This window comes from Acipenser ruthenus, chromosome 51, assembly GCF_902713425.1.
Source record: "Acipenser ruthenus chromosome 51, fAciRut3.2 maternal haplotype, whole genome shotgun sequence".
Classification (NCBI taxonomy): domain Eukaryota; kingdom Metazoa; phylum Chordata; class Actinopteri; order Acipenseriformes; family Acipenseridae; genus Acipenser; species Acipenser ruthenus.
In genome coordinates this window covers 6,379,047-6,400,610 of record NC_081239.1, presented here as the reverse complement: position 1 = coordinate 6,400,610, position 21,564 = coordinate 6,379,047, and the positions used below count along the sequence as shown (strand labels likewise).

At 37.8% G+C, this 21,564-nt stretch overlaps 1 protein-coding gene across 1 annotated transcript; it reads left to right on the top strand.

The window, feature by feature from the left end:
* Positions 1-6,805: 6,805 nt before the first annotated feature.
* On the top strand, positions 6,806-15,442 carry LOC131722742 (zinc finger protein 79-like). The gene is made up of 3 exons (XM_059015784.1): positions 6,806-7,453; positions 12,588-12,908; positions 13,736-15,442. Exons 1-3 carry the CDS (start codon positions 7,183-7,185, stop codon positions 14,728-14,730), a joined length of 1,587 nt encoding a protein of 528 aa, XP_058871767.1. The 5' UTR covers positions 6,806-7,182; the 3' UTR covers positions 14,731-15,442.
* The last annotated feature ends 6,122 nt before the right edge of the window (positions 15,443-21,564 follow it).

Sequence of the window (21,564 nt, the reverse complement as noted above, 5' to 3'; positions counted from 1 at the left end):
TGAAAGCTGTTTGTTTTACATTCTGTTCAGCAGGCTCTGTAGCAGCCTTTTGTTTAATGTGGGATTTTGAAGCATATAGTTTGACAAAAAATCATATATATATATATATATATATATATATATATATATATATATATATAATCGTGGAGATAACATAACAGTTTGAACCATTAGCATTGTTTAGCCATCAGTATCAATCTAATTTAATTGAATCTTAAAAATAATAATAGTCAATTGCATTTCTTGCGTGTTTTTTTCTGTACTTTTTTTTTCTATTTGGAGTCACCCATTGTTTTTTTCAACAACAAAAAAGCACAGAGCAAAACGCTGTTTGCCCAATTCCTCTTCTATCCAGGAAACCTTTAGGGATTAGTCATGTGATCAATCACACGTTGAAGCACACCCATAACCGCAACATGTACATTTTACAAACAAAGTTTAAACGTGTATATATTAAGTATTTTTTAGTGTTTAACACACTAAAATAACATTTAGCAAATGTATATGTAATGTGCGTGTAAAATATAATAGACGTTTAAGAACGAGACTGTGCAATATCATCTTAAAAGGTCGTTGTATGCAGCTGATACTACCTTGTGGACTAAGGTGAATCTCCCTCATTATTAAATTATAAAATATTTAACCGTAGCTGTAAATCGTCATCTATAAAATGCATTCATTCCTCAAGGTCAAATATGTAATCACAAGTAATTAAGCCTTGGGTACAATACCGTTACAATACCAGTAGATGTTTGTATTTATTTATTTTGGAAATGAGCTGTATATCTCTATTATTATTATTATTATTATTATTATTATTATTATTATTATTATTTGTTTATTTAGCAGACGCCTTTATCCAAGATTACAAGCCCGTTTCTTTAACCACTGGACCACACAGCCTCCTATTATTATTATTATTATTATTATTATTATTATTATTATTATTATTATTATTATTAGTATTAGTATTATTATTATTATTATTATTATTATTATTATTATTATTATTTAGTAATTTGGCTGACTTTACTCAAGATGACTTAGAAGTATTAATCATAATTTGTGCAAAATAGTTAACTATAGATGTGATTAATTTTGTATGTGTATAAAAAATAACAAACAAACACAGGGGCTACAACTAGTAGTGATTCATTTTATTATTTATTTGTTTGGCAGACTTACACAAGGTTACGTACACAGTAAACTAAGAAGAACTGTAAGAAATTCTGGTGCACAAACTTGTAATCTGAGTTCCTTACAGCGTGAAGCAGCTCTCTAGAAAGTACACCCCGTCTGGATCATAGATATATAGCTCTGGTCTGGAGGATGTAACTGACGCCATTTTGGCTCACACAGAGTTCTTATCTTGCACTAAGTAAGCGGGAATTTGGATCCAACATGGCACATACGGTCTTCAGTTTCATAACACTCAACGAGCTGAGAGACAACCCGGTTTCATTGTTACAACGAACAAATCAGCCAAACTCGAGAGGTAAGGAATCATTTCATGAGTTTTGATAGGCTGGTAACTCGACTCCTGTGCGCCACGCAGCTTGTTCATGGGGTGAATCAAAAGAACCGATTCAATGGGGACTCTGATCCGATTCCCATCGTTCACCTGAGTGAGTCGTTCAAGAAGAACGATTCGTTCGCAAACTGCACATCACTAGTGCGGAGAGGGCTCCATGTGTAAGAATATATTGGGACGTCCAGATTTTTCCGTCCCAGTTTGGTCTACCGCTGCGGACTCTTTTGCTATACTGTCGTCACTGGTACTGCGTAGAATTTGATGGCGAATTATCGGCAAGTTAGTTCTGGCACCTTCATCATTATTTTCATCAGTACATGCCAATATCTGCCCTATTCTTTCCAACAGCCAATCTACTCGACACAAAATAAAGTCGTCATTTACCGACCCACATTCAACTTGAATTAAAAGCTCCCTAATCTTTTCTAGGATAAGACTCCTATAAGTCATGTTGCACACATTTGTAACGTATGGAATATTCACAGCATTGAAACTGTACAGCAGGGGTGCACAATTCCGGTCCTGGAGGGCCGGTGTCCCTCCTGGCTTTTGTTCCAACCTTGCCCTAAATTACTTAATTGGACCAATTATTACCAATTATTGGTCTAATTAAGTAATTTAGAACACAGTTGGAACAAAAGCCAGGAGGGACACCAGCCCTTCAGGACTGGAATTGCCCACCCCTGCTGTACAGCAACAACGCTGTAGCCCTGACTGCACACCTCTCTGCACTACTACCAGGCAGAGTTAGGAGATCACCGAGTCACTTACTGTCCCGCCCATCGAGCATGATTGACGGTAGCTCGAAAAGATTGTGCCAAAATGAAGACGAAATAAATAAAGAAATGAAAAACGAAATAAATAAATATATATATAAGTAAATAATTAAATAAAAAACGAAATAAATATGTAAATAAATAAATTATTATAAAGATAAATTATTAAATATATTTCAGTTTCTACTTATTTATGTATTTATTTCATTTTATATTTATTTATATTTGTATGTATTTATTTATTTATTTATTTTTTAATTTTGGCACAAATTATCCTCCAGACCTCCACAGCAGCAGAAGAGTCATCAGCAATGAGACACGCCAAGGAGTGCGCTGCTCTGTGAGACTCGAGGGGACGCATTATCAAAGCGCTTCCTCCAGGCTTTAATTAACTGCTATTGATTTTAAAAAGGACAAAACATCATGTTAATGTACAACATGAAAAACTAAACACACTGAGAGTGCTGAAGAGGACTTGAAATACAGTGTATTACTCAGCTGTGTGGTTCTAGTTTTGTAAAATGAACAGGTGGTTTACCTCTAAAATAAATAGGAGTTAATTAAAGACTGGCGTAAAAGCTTTGAAAAGATGTCCTGAGGTGTCTTATTGTGATTAAAAAGCGTCCCATTCCACAAGAAAAACCTGAGAGGCGTTAGAAAACTAAAGCTCTTTGAATGAAATGCTTTTTATTATATGAATAACTACCCAGTGGAGTGACAGAGCAGGTTAATAAACTAAATGTATTGAATGAATAATGAAATCAGATATTATTAATGTCTTAGCAGACACCCTTATCCAGGGCAACTTACAATTGTTACGAGATATCACATTATTTTTACATACACTTACCCATTTATACAGTTGGGTTTTATTGGAGCAATCAAGGTAAAGCACCTTGCTCAAGGGTACAGCAGCAGTGTCCCCCACCTGGGATTGAACCCACAACCCTCCGGTCAAGAGTCCAGAGTCCTAACCACTACTCCACACTGCTGCCCGGACAATATATGTCAGAGAAACTCATAAATCATTTCAATTACCTGAAAGGATGAAAGAAAACTAAAGGTCTGATTTCTTCAGTTACATGTTTTCATTGTAAAAAAAGTCACTCTCTTTTGTTTTGTTTTATTATTATAAAGGCATCACAGAAACCTTGTTCATACCTAATACTGAATGAAAGCAGTGAAGCAGCACAGTAGATCTGCACGCTGGGTAGAAGGGCATCACTGGTATGCAGAGCAGAGAAAGACCAGCAAAAGCAACAGGACTAGCTTGCATTGTAGATATTTCAAATGATAATTATCCATTGTATTGAAGAAGACTGGCCGCTCCCCTTACCCAGAGCAGCCATTTTAAATGCAGTTATCTGTTTATGAGCACAGCGCCATGGCAACAGACATCATGCTGTTCATGTTCAGCACTGACATAACGGTGACATCATAAAGGAAAGTGATGTCATAATGTCTCTGCCAGTGAATTTCCAGCAGAATCTTCATTGCAGAGATTTACTCCTGAGAGGTAAGTTCACAGAGTTTCTGTTCACTGTTTATTTTGTATGTATTTATTTATTTATTTATTTATTTATTTATTTATTTATAGAGATTCAAGTAAGATCAATATACATGCATTGTAATTGAAATGTGTAAAACACACACACACACATATATATATATATATATATATATATATATATATATATATATATATATATATATATATATATATATATATATATATATATATATATATTTGAAGAAGTGCCAACTATCTTTAAAATCCATTCTCTCATCTCTTCTTAGCTTTACCAAATTCCACTAGAGCAGAAATGTCTTCATCTAGACAATGTGGGGAAGCTATTAAAAAAAAGCCAACAAGATGCTCGGATATATTGTGAGAAGTGTTGAATTCAAATCAAGGGAAGTAATGTTAAAATTTTACAATGCATTAGTAAGACCTCACCTAGAATATTGTGTTCAGTTCTGGTCACCTCGTTACAAAAAGGATATTGCTGCTCTAGAAAGAGTGCAAAGAAGAGCAACCAGAATTATCCCGGGTTTAAAAGGCATGTCGTATGCAGACAGGCTAAAATAATTAAATCTATTCAGTCTTGAACAAAGAAGATTAAGCGGCGATCTGACTCAAACATTCATAATTCTAAAAGGTATTGACAATGTCGACCCAGGGGACTACTTTGACCTGAAAAAAGAAACAAGGACCAGGGGTCACAAATGGAGATTAGATAAAGGGGCATTCAGAACAGAAAATAGGAGGCACTTTTTTACACAGAGAATTGTGAGGGTCTGGAACCAACTCCCCATTAATGTTCTTGAAGCCGACACCCTGGGATCCTTCAAGAAGCTGCTTGATGAGATTCTGGGATCAATAAGCTACTAACAACCAAACGAGCAAGATGGGCTGACTGGCCTCCTCTCGTTTGTAAACTTTCTTATGTTCTTATGTTCTAACTTAGCTCTCGCTATTCCTTATCCAATGCTGCCATCGTGTGGCCATTTGGTTGAACTGTTATTTCTAATATACATAACTTTTTTTTTTTTATCTGAACACACAACACAGCTCTCAGTGATAAGCGGTTGCTGGTGCCCTCTGCTGTTTACAATGGGTAGTACAGGTAGTGAAATTCAGCAAAGACATTATTACTGTTATTATTATTTATTTCTTAGCAGACATCCAGGTCGATTTACAATTGTTAAAATATCACATTACAGAATATCATAATACAGATAAGAGCAGTTATGAAAGTACAATAAAATCAATTCAAGTAAGAGCAAAATAAAGCACACAGTAAATTATAAGAACGATTTCGACTAAGAGCAGCTAAACCTGATCGTAACTGATAGGAACACATAGTAAGCATGATAAATGCATGAGAATGATTTAAAATAAGAGCAATTACAGAAAACCTTATTATTTATACACAGTATTCTCCTGGTTATCCTGTAAATATTCTGTTTGCTGTATTTTAAGAATGTATCTGAAATGTCTATTTCTGCACAGGGGTTAATACGAGTCATTTCAAAGGGCAACTGAGCTGTGTTCAGATAGAAAAGAAAAAAAATACAAAAATGTTATTGGAACAAACAGTTCTACTAAATGGCCACACGATGGCAGCATTGGATAAGGAATAGCGAGAGCTGCGTTCTGCCCGTCTCCATGAAGTTCACTGCCTGCTCTGCCCATTGTAACCCGCTCGATAGAGCCTCGCCGAATTAATGAGCTCACAGGGGGCGTGTCTCAATGTGGAACAGCTGGATCTCATTAAATATGTTGGTTTGTTCAGAAGGAAGCCAAGCGAGGAGGTGTTTGCGTTTGTTTTGCAGGTTACGACGCACAGAGCTCGTTAAAGCAGGTGAATGCACACAGGTTATTTGTTTAGGGGTTAGGAGAGTTATTTTAAGGTTGGTCGTGTTCTTGTATTTCAGAGCTGGCTGTGCTTGCTGCTCCTGGCTGCTCTCTGTTTGACGTCACGTTGCTTCTCTAAACCTTTGGGAAACTTACCAACAACACCCCCTGTTTATACTCTAGTTGCATAATGAATGACTTATTCTATTTGTTTGATGTATATAGTGACACGTAATTACATTGAATTGTTTCATTTATCATAATGTATCACACATGCGGATTGCATTCATTTGCAGTCCATTATAACCTGACTGTAATGTTTACACGTCCTGTAGTTAGTTTCTGGATTCTCAGACTATACAGAGTCAGTTTGATGTCATTGTTGAACATTAACTTCATTGTAACAGTATACATTTATCAGCTGATACAATGTGAATTCATGATGAATACATTTCAAATTCTAATAATGTAATTCCGTGTCTGCAATTCATCATGCATTACATATGAACAGACGCTTATTTTAAAGGGTTACCGTGTATTTAATACAGCGTTGACAAGGCGTAAAGATAACATGTCGTTCCCCTCCACTCACAAGGCGGGCAGCAGTAGTTTTAGTAGCTATTTCAATTACGATTGACGAATCGAAGTTCCCTTTGTGCTCCACTAGCTTCATAATTTACAGCATGATCAGAAAATGTACAGTAGAAACAGTCCCTGCTATAAAGAGATAATATAAACGTGTGTTTATATTAGACAGTTGTTAGACAGTACTGTATTTTGATCTGGGACAAAAATAGTTCAAGTACTTGCACATATGATCACATATCCCACTTCAACTACCTGTTATTAAAGCTGATTTATTCTCCTTAATTCAAAGTAGGTTATTCCCTGTCCCTGATCGCCTTTCATCAATAACCAATTACACCTGCTGAAAATAACAGAGCGGTTTAAGGTTCATTTCAACCGTTTAGCATTATTTATTTATTTTTTTTACATGTTTAAACCTTTAGAATAAATATCTGAATATTTGAAAAGTATAATAACTGTGTGGAAAAAGAGTCAAATCATTTTAATATGTATTACAAATCATTTATAAGATCATTAATGACCTGACTCGAAGTCGATTCACACCCCCTCACTAGGTGGCAGTAGCACATGGAGTGAGGATTGGATCTGGTTGCTACACGCTTCTTTGTCATCCAGCGCTCGTCTCTTGTTTTGCGCCGCGGCTGCTCCTGCGCAGGACCTCTTGAGAAGCTGCGCGGCTCTGCAGACTTTTAAACCCGTGGATGCGTGACCTGGATCTGAATCTGGACACGTTTTCCGCAGAATGTGCTCAGACTTGGTACCTGGAATAGAAAGGGCTGCTACTGCTTGCAAAGTCTGTGTGTGATGCATGTATTTGAATGGGAAGGCTACGATAAAAACACATATATCTTACTAAATACAAACCGAAGGCGGTGTTTCTGAATGCAAAGAGGATTCCGCTAGAGCAGTCTCAAACTAAACCAGTGAAGATGGACGTCAGTGTCTCCGTGTCGTTGTTTCAAGACGAGCTCGCCTCCACCGTCGAGCTCGCAGTGAAAGCGGCTGCAGACAGCGTCGTGTGCGCGATTACTGAAGCTGTGAGCAGCAAATTCACTGAATTACAAGAGGACATGTCTGCAGTGAAGAGAGAGAATGAAAGTCTGAAGCTGAGATTGGAAATATCAGAGAGCGAGCTGAAAGCCGTGCGAGGGTGTATAAACGCTGCACATGCAGACATTAAACAGCCTTTCATATTTCAAGGTAAGATGGGTTTTATTGTGTGGTATTGCTCGGTCAATCCAACACCTCAAACCACCTTCTACTGGAAAGATCTGTTCGAATCTCTCTTCAGACGCGTTTTAAAGTGTTTGATTATTATAAGCGCTGTTAACAGCACAGCTCTGTCCTAATATTGGTTATAAGGAGTCTAATTGAGGCATTGTGTTATTTTATAGATTATAAGAACGTAGTGCATCTAACCTAGTCTAATTCATATTTAAATAGGTATTCTAGAAACTAAGAAACTACTATATTGGTAAGTCTTAACCAGTCTGTAATTAGAGAGACTTACACGGTGTCCTTCTGGTAAAGTGTATAGAGTCCCGCTGAGACAGTCACAGACCATGTTGCAGAGCTTGAGAATGTAAATATCTCTGTGATGTATTTGTGAGGGTCTTTTAATAGAGCCTTTTATTAGACACAGTGTACAGACCCTGATTAACAGCAGTACTAGAAATAATAGCGCGCTCACAATGCTTTTAACTTATTCACGCTCGCTCTGGCAAAATGTTTCTTGACATAATCAAGCATAAATAAGAGCCAGACACTTTATATTAACGATATTTTGTACTGTTATTAAAAAAAAAAATACCGCTATATCCTGGCACTGCACCACAGCATCATCGCAATGTATTCAGTGCTGAGTGAGCTCCACAAATGGCGCCTGTAATTGAGTACCGAACTGCATCATGGGATTGATTGTCCTGTCCTTCATTATATAGTCCTAGCCCAATCCCAGATGTCCATTGGAGGAGTAATCATATATATATATATAAAATCAAAACACGTGCTGAATATCATTCTGCAACAAGTGAAAAAAAATATGCAGCCCAACTACATAAAAAATGCTTGTGGAAACACGCTTTTATTGAATGGAGGTTTTACTCCTCGTATTTACCAGTCTAGTTATGATGGAGCTGTATGGGAACAGTGAAAAAAAAACTTTAGTCGTCTGCAATCAGAAAATCTGTGGTGAAGCCCACTCTGACTGCGTCGCTGTAATGTCCCTCGCGGTGATGTCATAGTGCTGTTATGTGCAGTCACTGTAATGTCCCTCGCAGTGATGTCATAGTGCTGTTATGTGCAGTCGCTGTGATGTCCCTCGTGGTGATGTCGTAGTGCTGTTATGTGCAGTCGCTGTAAATTCCCTCATGGTGATGTCATAGTGCTGTTATGTGCAGTCGCTGTAAATTCCCTCATGGTGATGTCATAGTGCTGTTATGTGCAGTCGCTGTAAATTCCCTCGTGGTGATGTCATAGTGCTGTTATGTGCAGTCGCTGTAAATTCCCTCGTGGTGATGTCATAGTGCTGTTATGTGCAGTCGCTGTAAATTCCCTCGTGGTGATGTCATAGTGCTGTTATGTGCAGTCGCTGTAAATTCCCTCGTGGTGATGTCATAGTGCTGTTATGTGCAGTCGCTGTAAATTCCCTCGTGGTGATGTCATAGTGCTGTTATGTGCGGTCGCTGTAAATTCCCTCGTGGTGATGTCATAGTGCTGTTATGTGCGGTCGCTGTAAATTCCCTCGTGGTGATGTCATAGTGCTGTTATGTGCGGTCGCTGTAAATTCCCTCGTGGTGATGTCATAGTGCTGTTATGTGCGGTCGCTGTAAATTCCCTCGTGGTGATGTCATAGTGCTGTTATGTGCGGTCGCTGTAAATTCCCTCGTGGTGATGTCATAGTGCTGTTATGTGCGGTCGCTGTAAATTCCCTCGTGGTGATGTCGTAGTGCTGTTATGTGCAGTCGCTGTACTGTCCCTCGTGGTGATGTCGTAGTGCTGTTATGTGCAGTCGCTGTACTGTCCCTCGTGGTGATGTCGTAGTGCTGTTATATGCAGTCGCTGTAATGTCCCTCGTGGTGATGTCGTAGTGCTGTTATATGCAGTCGCTGTAATGTCCCTCGTGGTGATGTCGGCGTGGTTTTAGACTCGCTGTTATGTCATGTAACCGTATATGTTATACCATAAGTGTGTATTATTAAGAATGGATAGCGGTGCAGTATATATTATACTATAACAGTGTGTATTATTAAGAATGGATAGTGGTGCAGTATATATTATACTATAACAGTGTGTATTATTAAGAATGGATAGTGGTGCAGTATATATTATACTATAACAGTGTGTATTATTAAGAATGGATAGTGGTGCAGTATATATTATACTATAACAGTGTGTATTATTAAGAATGGATAGTGGTGCAGTATATATTATACTATAACAGTGTGTATTATTAAGAATGGATAGTGGTGCAGTATATATTATACTATAACAGTGTGTATTATTAAGAATGGATAGTGGTGCAGTATATATTATACTATAACAGTGTGTATTATTAAGAATGGATAGTGGTGCAGTATATATTATACTATAACAGTGTGTATTATTAAGAATGGATAGTGGTGCAGTATATATTATACTATAACAGTGTGTATTATTAAGAATGGATAGTGGTGCAGTATATATTATACTATAACAGTGTGTATTAAGAATGGATAGCGGTGCAGTATATATTATACTATAACAGTGTGTATTATTAAGAATGGATAGTGGTGCAGTATATATTATACTATAACAGTGTGTATTAAGAATGGATAGTGGTCCAGTATATATTATACTATAACAGTGTGTATTAAGAATGGATAGTGGTGCAGTATATATTATACTATAACAGTGTGTATTATTAAGAATGGATAATGGTGCAGTATATATTATACTATAACAGTGTGTATTAAGAATGGATAGTGGTGCAGTATATATTATACTATAACAGTGTGTATTATTAAGAATGGATAGCGGTGCAGTATATATTATACTATAACAGTGTGTATTATTAAGAATGGATAGTGGTGCAGTATATATTATACTATAACAGTGTGTATTATTAAGAATGGATAGTGGTGCAGTATATATTATACTATAACAGTGTGTATTATTAAGAATGGATAGTGGTGCAGTATATATTATACTATAACAGTGTGTATTATTAAGAATGGATAGTGGTGCAGTATATATTATACTATAACAGTGTGTATTAAGAATGGATAGTGGTGCAGTATATATTATACTATAACAGTGTGTATTATTAAGAATGGATAGTGGTGCAGTATATATTATACTATAACAGTGTGTATTAAGAATGGATAGCGGTGCAGTATATATTATACTATAACAGTGTGTATTATTAAGAATGGATAGCGGTGCAGTATATATTATACTATAACAGTGTGTATTAAGAATGGATAGTGGTGCAGTATATATTATACTATAACAGTGTCTATTAAGAATGGATAGTGGTCCAGTATATATTATACTATAACAGTGTGTATTAAGAATGGATAGTGGTGCAGTATATATTATACTATAACAGTGTGTATTATTAAGAATGGATAGTGGTGCAGTATATATTATACTGTAACAGTGTGTATTAAGAATGGATAGTGGTGCAGTATATATTATACTATAACAGTGTGTATTATTAAGAATGGATAGTGGTGCAGTATATATTATACTGTAACAGTGTGTATTAAGAATGGATAGTGGTGCAGTATATATTATACTATAACAGTGTGTATTATTAAGAATGGATAGTGGTGCAGTATATATTATACTATAACAGTGTGTATTATTAAGAATGGATAGTGGTGCAGTATATATTATACTATAACAGTGTATTATTAAGAATGGATAGTGGTGCAGTATATATTATACTATAACAGTGTGTATTATTAAGAATGGATAGTGGTGCAGTATATATTATACTATAACAGTGTGTATTATTAAGAATGGATAGCGGTGCAGTATATATTATACTATAACAGTGTGTATTATTAAGAATGGATAGTGGTGCAGTATATATTATACTATAACAGTGTGTATTATTAAGAATGGATAGCGGTGCAGTATATATTATACTATAACAGTGTGTATTATTAAGAATGGATAGTGGTGCAGTATATATTATACTATAACAGTGTGTATTAAGAATGGATAGTGGTGCAGTATATATTATACTATAACTGTGTGAATTATATTATTAAAATCTATAATTTGCTCAAAACAGCATGAAGCTGCAGTTTGTATGTTAGAAAAATTGTAACCATAAAATAAATAAATAAAGTACATTGTTCAGCTGATGGTAAACAGAATTAGGAAGCGATCGCTCATATTGTTTCAAACCCAGACACTTACTAATACAGGGTATTATTTAAGAGCAGAGGATGCATGCAATAGGGGGAGCCACACCAGTACAAATGTATTTTAATACTAGAAGGGATGTGATTGGATGTATATCTACAGTTCACATGACGTTGCACAAGTAAGCTTCCAATGTTGTTATTAATGATTATTACACAGGTGGAGTTTGTACAAAAAAAAAATCTTGCTGCACTTTGAAGAGTCAGAATTGTGTAAATCACTTGTTTCCATGAAGCTGCTTTGAGAATAAGCAGCTCTCCTGCTGCAACCCCTTGTCTGCTCGTTGTATTTGACACATTGAAACTCGTATTCTGTGTTGACAGTTTCCATTCCAACCATGATCACAATACAGTTTGAGTTCACAGAAAGACATTCCTCAGACACTTTGCTGAGACTTACCTCTGTTGTCCTCAGCTGTTGTGCGGTTTCCTGCTGCGAGGGAAATTGTGTTTTAATTTGGGAGTTAAAAAAGGGTAAAGTAGCACTATTAATTAAAAATAAATCAATAAAATAAGAGAAATAGCTCCTCTTAGACCCGGTGACATTATGTTGACTCAGAAATGTCTTCATCTAGACAATGTGGGGAAGCTATAAAAAAGGCCAACAAGATGCTCTGATATATTGTGAAAAGTGTTGAATTTAAATCAAGGGAAGTAATGTTAAAACTTTACAATGCATTAGCAAGACCGCATCTAGAATATTCTGTTCAGTTCTGGTCACCTCGTTACAAAAAGGATATTGCTGCTCTAGAAAGTGCAAAGAAGAGTGACCAGAATTATCCCGGGTTTAAAAGGCATGTCGTATGCAGACAGGCTAAAAGAATTGAATCTATTCAGTCATTCTGACAAGGGGATGGCTTTGTACAGGAGTCTAGCTAGTAAGTAAGAGTTGTAATTTTATATAATTTTGTTTCCCACAGATCCCATAGAGAGCCACGCTATCCCTGAATCTGAAGCACAGGAAGGGCCAAAGATAGAAGCAGTTTACACACAAGAGGAGTCCTTTGAACAGGAGTGGTGTGGAAGTCTAATACAGGTTACAGAGCTGCCATGTGTTAAAGATGAAGACGTCCCTGAAGAGGAATGTGTTCCTATTAAAGAGGAATTCATAGAACAGGAATGTGTCCCCATCGCAGAGGAACTTCCTACTGAAAATAATGTATGTACACTTGAGGAGAACACCAAGCTGGGATCCAACCTGTGTGATGATTCTCCATCTGAATGTGAACTGGGATTCAGAGGTAATCCTACAAAACAAGCAGCATTGAGCTGCCTATTCATCCTGCAGAACCTGGTACTATACACCAGCAATGTGCTTGAGATTCATATTTTAACCAGAGGGAGCTGCCCAACCACTATGTCAACAAGGACATCACTGTGCTTGCTCCTGAGGCACCTGCTAGATGTGCAGCCACTGCCACGCCTCTTTAGAATGCTGTGATATCAGCGCTGTCCAATCACGTTCCTGGAGGCCATTCCACTCCTCATTGAACAGGTTCAGTGCTGCTCCTGTGCCTGGATGGAGCTTTAATTGGTTCATTTAAACAACTCAGAACAGGGTTGGAACAAAGAGCAGGAGTGGAAGGGCCAGCTTTGGTCACCCCTGTGTTAGATCTGTGCCTTTCCCCATTTCTGATAGACTGTTTGCAGTTGTGCTGCTCCCACAGCTTTACAGAGCTGCAGGGATCACATGTCCCATCACTGGGTGATGTCACATCCAGTCTGGTTGCTTAGCGTCCCCAGAAGAAACATTTCAGTAGAGCATTTCTGTGGAGAGTATGCAGCAGCATCGCCACAATGAGAGTGAACCCGTATTGTATGACCCATCAGTCTTATTTTATTTCTTACACTTTATTCAAATACAATATCATGTTTAAAAGCTCATCTCACTACAACTATCCCAGGGACTGTAATATTTGCTCTCAGCAGCACATTTCACTCTTGTGCGTCTCGCAGTAAGCATTGCTGTGTTGTTATTGTCATGTTTATGACATGAAGCCCTGCAGAACAGTGCATGTGGAAGAATGCTGTACAATAACCTTTGTCTCTCTTCTCTTTCTTTTTTTAGCTTCTAAAGTAGATGAAGGAGAACACGACTCCACTCCATCACCCCAGTGCAAAAACTCTTCTAGAAGCAAACCACAGTGCAAGAAACACAGAGAAACGACACCCCAAGAAGAGTATGTGAAGACTCACTCAGTTAAAATCCCTTCTTTACAAGACAGACACCCACTTACTGTGGAGAGTACAGAGACGCCACATTCTGCATGTTTTAACAATTCAGAAACCCAGGGCAACTTGAAGACCTTGCCTCATTCTATTAAAGGTGGGAAGAGTTCCTGTCAATTAGATGCTCCTGAAACTCACAAGGGAAATCCCACAGGAGGGACTACATGTTCCTGGGCTGATTGTGGGAAGAGTTTCAATCATATATCACTGCTTAAAAGACACCAGCGCATTCACACAGGAGAGAAACCTTCCCACATACAGACCAGTGATAAGAGTTTCACACAGTTAGGAAATCTTCATTCACACCAGCACATTAACATAGGAGAGAAACCTCATCACTGTGATGTTTGTGGGAAGAGATTCAGTCTCATAGGAAACCTTAAAAAACACAAAGCCATTCACACAGGAGTGAAACCTCATCACTGTGATGTTTGTGGGAAGAGATTCAGACAGTTAGGAGACCTTAAAATCCACCAGCGCATTCACACAGGAGAGAAACCTCATCACTGCACTGAGTGTGGGAAGACATTCAGTCACATAGGAAACCTTAAAAAACACAAAGCCATTCACACAGGAGAGAAACCTCATCACTGTGATGTTTGTGATAAGAGATTCATACAGTTAGGAGACCTTAAAAGACACCAGAGCATTCACACAGGAGAGAAACCTCATCACTGCACTGAGTGTGGGAAGACATTCATTCACATAGGAAACCTTAAAAAACACAAAGTCATTCACACAGGAGAGAAACCTCATCACTGTGATGTTTGTGGGAAGAGATTCAGACAGTTACGAGACCTTAAAAGACACCATACAATTCACACAAGTGTGTAATCCTCTCCCTGCACTTAGTGTGTGAAGAAGTGAAGTCAGTTGCAGGCTCTTGCAGGACTCGAGAACATTCTCAGAATTGCAGACTGAATACAGAAATATTTTCTGAAAACAAAAGAATAAACCTGCTTGATAAACAGGGTCCCCCCTAATCACAATCTGTTCAGATCAAAAGCTCACAGACTCAAATATGAACGAGTACATCTTGTATTCATCGTCTTGTTGAGCATTCGGATTGTGTTACCTCACATTAGTAATATATTAAATAGATTGTTATTATGAATGCACGTTTCTCTTTCCTTTCTCATGCGTTGCTCAGCCTCTTGCAGTGGGTTCTATGGAAGCTTCTCCGATACCACGGTGAATCTGCAGTACCTCAAGACACAGCACAGTGTACTGCAGTTATCATGCGGGTAGCTTGAAGTGTAAAGCAGTACTGTTTCCAGCAGGGGGCACCAGAGAGCTTTTAGGAATGTAATGGGCTGCATACCATTGTTTCTTAATGAGATGATTTCTGCTCAGGATGTGTTTAATATACTGCCCTCTCTCTCTCTCGTGTACTCTATTAACAAACGCAGGTTCTGTGTTTTTATATCAATTTGTTGATTGACAACGAGACTACTAAACCAAATAAAATATATATTAAAAATGCTTTGCTGCCTGTATTAAATGCTGTTTTAAATGTTGTTCAGTGTCTTGTCAATCAAGGATTTCATTTTATAAATCCAGTAATAAATACCGTAGATGTCCTTGTTTCTACATTTCTTATATATACCGTGACTGGAGCAGCTTTTTAAACTGCTGTCTGCTCATACAAGCGATCCATGTGCAATCAGGCATATATTTTGTCATTAAGTATTCTATAGCTCTGTGGTTTATACAAATAGTTTTTACATGTTTAACTTGATGTTGCTTTGAAGCCCATTTCAGTTCTATGCTTTCCTGTAAAATGTTCCCCGCTGTTACAAGTTTGTTATAACTTTTTATTATTTATGATTTTGGGAAATGCTCTTGTTAGATATTTTATTGATCTGTAGTTTCAGGTCATTATTATTTGTAGTGTTTTAGATTATAAGGTATTGAGATTTTAAACAGCAATCTCACATGCCTGCATGGAAGTTAGAATCAGGGATGGAGGATTTATAAACTGCAGAATCGGGAAGAGAAGACTGAACAGACATTTTCAATACCTGGAAATGGGACTTTTAACAACAATGCCTCCATCTTTTGTTTGAAGTAGATTATGATTAGCTGCTCCGCAGCTTAGTATGCAGCTCTGTACTGAATCCACAAGTTTGTTGCAATTGACCCAGATGGTTGTCATTGCTGGCTTCATTAGGAGCACTAGGCACTGGGAAATGTAGTTCTGATGCCATTTTAAAATCCCAGAACTACATTCTCTTTAACAGATTTCCATAATTGTTGTGCGCTACACCACTATCTGTGGAAGAGGCTGAAAGCAGAGACACACAATGCTGTTACAAAGCAATGCCAGCAGCATTCATCTGGAGAGCCTGCACAACCTCTGCACCAGATTTACAGCCTAATAAAGTCAAGGATACCAGATCTGCTAACAGCACTGGAAGATGCTATTGATAGTGATGGTGTTGGAGTGGAGACACAAGAGGCTGTCCCTGGAACATCAGGTATCATTCACTACAAAATGAGTATTCAAATCAATTCAAAATGAGCATTCAAATCAATTCAAAATGAGCATTCAAATCAATTCAAAAACGAGTATTTAAATCAAATCTGATCCTTCTCCCTAAACTACAGAATTTGAAAATGTTATTCTGAAAAGAAATAGTTTTTAAAAGATATCTTCAACTTTCAGCTTTTATTTTTTTTCTTTTAAGATGTGGGTCGCACCCCCTGCGCAGCTGTGTGATCTGATGCAGTATTTATAAATGCATCTAGACAATTCCTGCCGTACCTTTCTCTCCACATAAACCTGTCCCAGTATGATGGTATCGGCTCCTTTTCTGTGCCCTGTATTGTTTTAAATGGTTTCTTAACACAGGCTCTGTAGCTGTCCAGCCATAAACTGCAAAGTCAGTTTGATAAATGACCGGGTATTTCATAATGCAAACAGGGTCTCAGGTTGGGTCTGCATCAGTTTCCCAACAGCAGTAAAATAGTTTGTGTAACAATAAAGACGTGTTGTAAGTGTGATTTTTATGAGAGCTTCCTTTATTAAGTGTTGTGTACGTCCTCAAGCCGGACCCTCTCATCAGTTTTTCTCTCAAAGTGGGATAACAATTGATTAAAATACACGAGTTTAAATGGAGCTGTCAGGTTTCAGCAGAGGAATCCACGGCTCACCGCGCTTCAAGCGACCCCTGTGGCCGATAGTGCGCCTGTGGCTCTGCAGTGGAGCCACCAGATCTGTGTTGTCCTCCGGCACTATAGGTCTGGTGGCATTGCTGTGGATCTGCAGTGCGAAAAATGACGGCTTGGCAGGAGCAAGTTTCGGAGGACGTGTGTTCCAGACGCCATTTCCCGAGTCGGGGGAGGGGGGCGACGACTACATTTTTATAAAAAATATATATAAAAAATACAAATAAACCAGGGAACGCAAGCACTTTGATATCCATACCAGTTACACAAAGCTATTTATTATGTTTTGAAACAGCACATATCGCACAAAAAAAATTTTAAAAAAAAATTCCCGAGGTTCGAACGTGCAACCCGCTGCGCCTCTAGGTAGCTGTTGAAATGTATTTAAATTTTTAAACGGACATAAATTAATAAATGGCAAACCAGGAAAATACATGTCACTAATCGATTTGGTTGATTTATATATATATATATATATATCTATATCTATATCTATATCTATATATATATATATATATATCCAGAGCAAGGTAGAAAGTATCCTTCATCATCATCATCATCATCATCATCATCATCATCTTCCGTTCCTTACTTTTTATATGTAGTGATCTTGGAAAACAATAACTAAGGAACGGGATATGTACCAGTCATGGCATTTCACATGTTGGTCAACATCTAAGTAAACCAGAGAAATCAAGCACTTTGACATACATACCAGTTATATTACGGAATTTTTTTTGTTTTAAAACAGCACATATCACGGAAAAAAAAACACTAAAAAGAAACCTGCAGGGTTCAGGGCTCCCGAGTGGCGTATCCTGTAAAGGTGCTCTGCGTGGAGTGCAGAATGCGCTCTATAGCCTGGACGTCCCCTGTTCGAGTCCAGGCTGTTCCACAGCCGACCGTGGCCAGGCACTCCCAGGGCGGTGGCTATTTACAGTATTAAACAAAATATATAAAAAGCTACAACATAATGCATTATATATAGATATACACACATATATTGCATATTATTTATATACAGTGTCTTTTAAAAGTATTCACCCCCCTTGGACTTTTCCACATTTTCCACACCGCAGTGGTGGAACGACCTTCCTACAGATGTCAGGACTGCCCAGTCCCTGACCACATTCCGGCGCCTCCTTAAGACTCACCTCTTCAAACAGCACCTGTAGAACTCCTCTGTTGTATCCTGGGACACTATCACCCTTCATTTAAATATGCTTTACTTTGCTCTTATCTGCCGCCTATTTTACTGCATTTAATCCTGTACTTCAGAATATTGTAATCTGCCAAGTGTTTAATCTGTAGTATTTTGTACTTAATCATATCCTGATGTAACTATCACTATTTAATCATATCCTGATGTAACTTTCAGTATTATCTGCTGTATTATTGAATTGTGGTTTGTCACACTTGAGAATTATTGTATTTCTTGTTTTTATTGTATGACTTATATTGTAACACTTGAATGTATTTGTATTTGCTTGCGATTGTAAGTCGCCCTGGATAAGGGCGTCTGCTAAGAAATAAATAATAATAATAATAATAATAATAATTATTGTGTTACAACATGGAATCAAAATGGATTTAATTAGGAGTTTTTGCCACTGATCAACACCAAAAAAAGTCCATAATGTCAAAGTGAAAAATAAAATCTAAATTCTAAATTAATTACAAATACAAAACAGAAAATAATTGATTGCATAAGTATTCACCCCCTTGAGTCAATATTTGGTAGAGGCACCTTTGGCAGCAATTACAGCCATGAGTCTATTTGGATAAGTCTCTACCAGCTTTGCACATCTGGACACTGCAATTTTTGCCCATTCTTCTTTGCAAAATTGCTCAAGCTCCGTCAAGTTGGATGGGGACCTTTGGTGAACAGCAATTTTCAACTCTTTCCACATAGTATCAATTGGATTGAGGTCCGGGCTTTGACTGGGCCACTCCAGGACATTGACCTTTTTGTTTTTAAGCCACTCCAGTGTGGCTTTGGCTGTATGTTTGGGGTCATTGTCCTGCTGGAAGATGAATCTTCTCCCAAGTCCCAGGTCTCTTGCAGACTTCAGCAGGTTTTCCTCCAGGATTTCTATGTACTTTGCTGCATCCATTTTGCCCTCTATCTTGACAAGCTTTCCAGGCCCTGACGCAGAGAAGCATCCCCATAGCATGATGCTGCCACCACCATGCTTCACGGTAGGGATGGTGTTCTCGGGATGGTGTGCGGTGTTAGGCTTGCACCAAACATAGCGCTTAGTGTTAAGGCCAAAAAGCTCTATTTTGGTCTCATCAGACCATAGAATTTCTTCCACTAGGTCTCTGAGTCTCCCACATGCCTTCTGGCAAACTCTAGCTGAGATTTGATGTGAGTTTTTTTCAACAATGGCTTTCTTTTTGCCACTCTCCCATAAAGGCCAGTTTTGTGAAGCACCCGGGCTATTGTTGCCGTATGCACAGTGTCTCCCAGCTCAGCCACGGAAGACTGTAACTCATTTAGAGTTGCCATAGGCCTCTTGGTGGCCTCCCTGACTAGTGCCCTTCTCGCCCGGATACTCAGTTTTTGAAGATGGCCTGTTCTAGACAGATTCACAGTTGTGCCATACTCTCTCCATTTCTAAATAATGGACTTTACTGTGCTCCGGGGGATATTCAATGCCTTGGAAATGTTCTTATATCCTACCCCTGATTGGTGCTTTTGAAGAACCTTATTCCGGATTTGCTTTGAATGTTCCTTTGTCTTCATGATGTAGTTTTTGTTAGGAAATGTACTAACCAACAGTGGGACCCCCCAGAGACAGGTGTATTTAACCTGAAATCATGTGAAACACCTTAATTGCACACAGGTGGACTCCATTCAACTACTACTTATTATTATTATTATTATTATTAGTTTATTTAGCAGACGCCTTTATCCAAGGCGACTTACAAAGACTAGGGTGTGTGAACTATGCATCAGCTGCAGAGTCACTTACAACTACGTCTCACCTGAAAGACGGAGCACAAGGAGGTGAAGTGACTTGCTCAGGGTCACACAATGAGTCAGTGGCTGAGGTGGGACTTGAACCGGGGACCTCCTGTTTATAAGCCCTTTTCTTTAACCACTGGACCACACAGCCTCCTTATGTGTCTTCTAAAAGACAATTGGTTGCACCAGAGCTTATTTAGGTGTGTCATAGCATAGGGGGTGAATTCTTATGCAATCAATTATTTTCTATTTTCTATTTGTAATTAATTTGTAGATTTTATTTTTCACTTTGACATTGACAAAAACTCCTAATTAAATCCATTTTGATTTCATGTTGTAACACAATAAAATGTGGAAAAGTCCAAGGGGGGTGAATACTTTTGAGAGCCCCTGTATCTAGTTACATGATTGGCCAACGAAACCTGTGAGTTTATGGAATCTTTGTAGACAATCAGTCTGCAAAGACAACTTTTCAGAGTCTGCTTTTGTAAAGTGTAAAATAAAAAATACCAGAATCCTTTGTTCTGAAAACACTTGAAAGAGTTCCCACTTGATCACTATCTCTGTGTGACCTCAAATAAACAAACTGCAAATTCAAGAACTTTCCCGTCACTTCTGTAGAATCTCCATTTGTACTTTTTTTGTAAATCTGTAAGTCAGTGAGCACATGCTTTTACTTTTAAATGAATAAATTATAATGGAACAACCATGCTGGTTAAACTATTATGCTTATTATTAAAAGTTAAAGAATAAATCACGTGTAACATTAAGAGATTTAAATGTAAACTGAATATATATTTACAATACAGTATTTTGATATAAGACTCCCATTGTATAGCAGTAGGAGCCATTTCGGGTTTTGTGACCTGCAGACTTTTATTTTCCAGCTTCTTCAGTACAGTTTCTACGAGGGCCTGCTGTTAGTAAAACCTGAAATGGACCAAACTGCTATCCATTATGAGTCTTACTTCCATCCCTGCATATGCAATTAACAATAAAAGTAATAGCTAATTCAATAGCAGTAAAGGTAACAGTCACTATAGCAATAGAATTCAAAATGATAGATGTATCAACAGCAGCAATGTTAGCAATGGCTATAGCAATATAAGTAATACAGCTATATCAACAGCAGCAAGAATGAACAAAATAATAAGAGTTTAAAACAAAACAAGTATCCAGGGTCCTGATTCTCAGTGTCCTGAAGCAGTTTGGACTCAAGCAGGCTGTAACAGCTCTAGAGGGAGGGGTGTCAGCTGGACACAGCAGTGCTATAAATAACAGTGCAGAGTGAATATACAAAATCATATCGTGATTAAATAATAGTGCAGAGTGAATATACAAAATCATACCGTGATTAAAGCAAAATAAGCAATAATACACGTGAACAAAAATAATACAAATAAATCAATAATAAGGTGCTGAAGCACACCTGCAACACTTGCAGTACTATTTTTGATATGTTGTCCAAACAACAACTAGATTTACAGTAGTGTTTTTATGTTGTCCAAAAAACAGCCTACAGTAGTGTTTTG

Coding starts and splice junctions, on each gene's coding strand:
- LOC131722742 (XM_059015784.1), top strand. CDS start 7,183: ATGGACGTCAGTGTCTCCGTGTCGTTGTTTCAAGACGAGCTCGCCTCC. Junction 7,454..12,587: donor ACAGCCTTTCATATTTCAAG/GTAAGATGGGTT, acceptor TGTTTCCCACAG/ATCCCATAGAGAGCCACGCT. Junction 12,909..13,735: donor ATGTGAACTGGGATTCAGAG/GTAATCCTACAA, acceptor TTCTTTTTTTAG/CTTCTAAAGTAGATGAAGGA.